The sequence below is a fragment of the Castanea sativa genome, chromosome 11 (genome assembly GCF_040712315.1).
Source record: "Castanea sativa cultivar Marrone di Chiusa Pesio chromosome 11, ASM4071231v1".
Taxonomy (NCBI): Eukaryota; Viridiplantae; Streptophyta; class Magnoliopsida; order Fagales; family Fagaceae; genus Castanea; species Castanea sativa.
The window spans coordinates 7,198,451-7,201,117 of NC_134023.1; the positions used below are offsets into that span (position 1 = coordinate 7,198,451).

The following is a 2,667-nucleotide window of genomic DNA, read 5'->3' on the forward strand; positions in this document are numbered from 1 at the left end:
GACCGATTCCTGTCCTATTAGGGTGATGTCCATATCACACCTTCTCGCAGAGGAATCTGGCTCCAGGCCAAAGAGAATTAAAGGTGCTTCCCTACCTATCTTGGGCTTCTCGGACGAAGATAAAGTTGGGACCATCCAACTGCATGATGAGGCCCTGGTGGTTACTCTGAGAATAGGGTACTACGATGTAAAGAGGGTGATGGTTGATCAGGGCAGTGGTGCGGATATTATGTACCCTGATTTGTTTAAGGGGCTTAACCTGACGCTCGAAGATCTTACGGCTTACGATTCGCCATTAATAAGCTTTGAAGGGAAGGCCATTGTTCCAAAGGGACAAATTCGCTTGCCGGTGTAGTTAGGTTCGGAAACAGTTGATGTAGATTTCATAGTGGTTGACGCTTATTCCCCATATACGGCCATCGTTGCAAGGCCTTGGCTACATGTGTTGGGCGCTGTTTCCTTAACCTTGCATGTCAAAGTGAAGTTCCCGTCGGGAGGACGGATTGAAGAGATTCTCAGTAGCCAATCAGTAGCAAGGCAGTGCGTTTCGGTTGCAATGCTATGCCAGACCGAACAAGAGTCCTCGACCTTGGCCGCGAAAGGCTTATAGCAATTAGCGACTCTGGATGCGCCCAACGCAGTGACAGCAAAGGAGGCAATGTGTGAAGAATTAGAGAGATTTGTTATTGATGATGACCCTAAAAGGTTTTTTCAAGTTGGGGTTCGGCTACCACATCAGGGGAAGGTGGAGTTGGTAAAGTTTCTAAAAAACAATATCGACATGTTTGCATGGGATCCTTATGAGGCTCCTGGAGTTTATCCAAGTTTCATTTGTCATCATTTGAACGTCAATCCTGTCGTTACTCCCAAGAGACAACCACCTCGGCGTTCCTCTAAAGAGCATGCCGAGGTTGTCAAGGAGGAGGTGCTCAAGCACAAAAGGGCTGGGGCTATTAAAGAAGTTTTCTACCCAGAATGGTTGGCACATACTGTTGTAGTAAAAAAGAAGAACGAGAACTGGAGAGTGTGTGTGGATTTCACAGACCTGAACAAGGCCTGTCCCAAAGACTCATTTCCAATGCCTCGCATAGATCAGCTGGCGGACGCACGGTTGGACATCCTCGGATGAGTTTTTTAGATGCCTTCCAAGGCTATCACCAAATACCTTTGGCGCTGGATGATCAGGAGAAAACCACCTTCATTACTCCTACAGGAAATTATCACTATAAAGTGATGCCATTTGATTTGAAAAATACAGGGGCTATCTACCAAAGAATGATGACCAAGATGTTCAAGTCGCAGCTTGGAAAGACTATCGAGGTATATGTGGATGATATGGTGGTAAAGAGCAAGATGGTACCTATGCATGTGAAAGATTTGGATGACACCTTTCAAACACTTAGAAAGCACAAGTTGCGCCTTAATGCCTCTAAGTGTTCTTTTGGCATAGGTTCCGGTAAGTTCCTAGGCTATATGGTAACTCACAGAGGGATAGAGGTGAATCCGGCGCAGGTCAGGGCCATCCTTGGCTTGCAACCACCTCAGAATCTCAAGAAAGTCCAGAAATTGACTAGGATGACTGCTACTCTCAGCAGGTTTATCTCTCGGTCCGCTAATAGGTGCAGACCCTTTTTCCAGTTGCTGAATAAATGGAAAGGATTCCAATGGACTGAGGAGTGTGCTTTGGCTTTTCAACAACTTAAAGACTATCTTTCCCGGCCACCTATCATGTCTCGGCCGGAAGTTGATGAAGTCTTGTTTGCATACATAGCTATAGCTATCCATGCTGTCAATTTGGTTCTAATACAGGACGACAGTGAGGTACAAAGACCGGTGTACTACATTAGCAAATCTCTAGGTGAAGCTGAGGTGCGTTATCTACCTTTGGAAAAGGCGATCCTAGCCGTAGTGCATGCTACGCAAAAGCTTCCACATTATTTTCAATCCCACACCATTGTGGTTCTAACTCAACTTCCTTTCAAGTTGGTGTTGCGAAGTGCTGATTACTCAGGGAGGATAGCCAAATGGGGAACAATTCTGGGATCCTTCAATATCAGGTATATGCCTTGCACCTCCGTGAAGGGCCAGGTCCTAGCTGACTTGGTGGCAGAATTCGCCAAACCCTAGTTAGAAGAAACAATAAAGGAGTTGCACATAGATGAAAAATCAGTTGGCATGATCACGTGCAAGGGGCTTCCGATGTGGAAAATATATGTTGATGGCGCAGTGAACCAGAGAGGGTCGGGAATCGGGCTTGTTTTGGTTTCTCCTGAAGGAATCACCATTGAAAAATCGCTGAGATTGGCGTTCTTGGCCACCAATAATGAGGCTGAGTACGAAGCTGTATTGGTGGGTATGGACATGGTCCAGAAAATGGGGGGAAGGTCGATTCATATGTTCTCAGATTCTCAATTAGTCGCGGGCCAGGTTATGGAGACCATAGAGGCTAAGGATTTCAGAATGCAAGAATACCTAACCAAGGTTAAATGTTTACAATCCAAGTTTGATTCTTTCGTCCTAACACATGTTTCTAGAAGTGGAAACACCCATGCAGACTCATTGGCCACGTTGGCAACATCCTCGACCAAGGGTTTGCCAAGGCTTATCCTTGTCGAAGATTTGCTGAGACCCGCTTCAACAGCTGCAAGTGTCATACGTATTCATTAG

At 45.9% G+C, this 2,667-nt stretch overlaps 1 protein-coding gene across 1 annotated transcript; it reads left to right on the forward strand.

The window, feature by feature from the left end:
• The first annotated feature begins 2,199 nt into the window (after positions 1-2,199).
• Positions 2,200-2,667, forward strand: LOC142615968 (uncharacterized). Its single transcript, XM_075788865.1, has one exon. It carries the CDS (start codon positions 2,200-2,202, stop codon positions 2,665-2,667), a length of 468 nt encoding a protein of 155 aa, XP_075644980.1.

What these genes read in the sequence shown, in the direction of transcription:
- LOC142615968 (XM_075788865.1), top strand. Translation starts at nt 2,200, where the DNA reads ATGTGGAAAATATATGTTGATGGCGCAGTGAACCAGAGAGGGTCGGGA.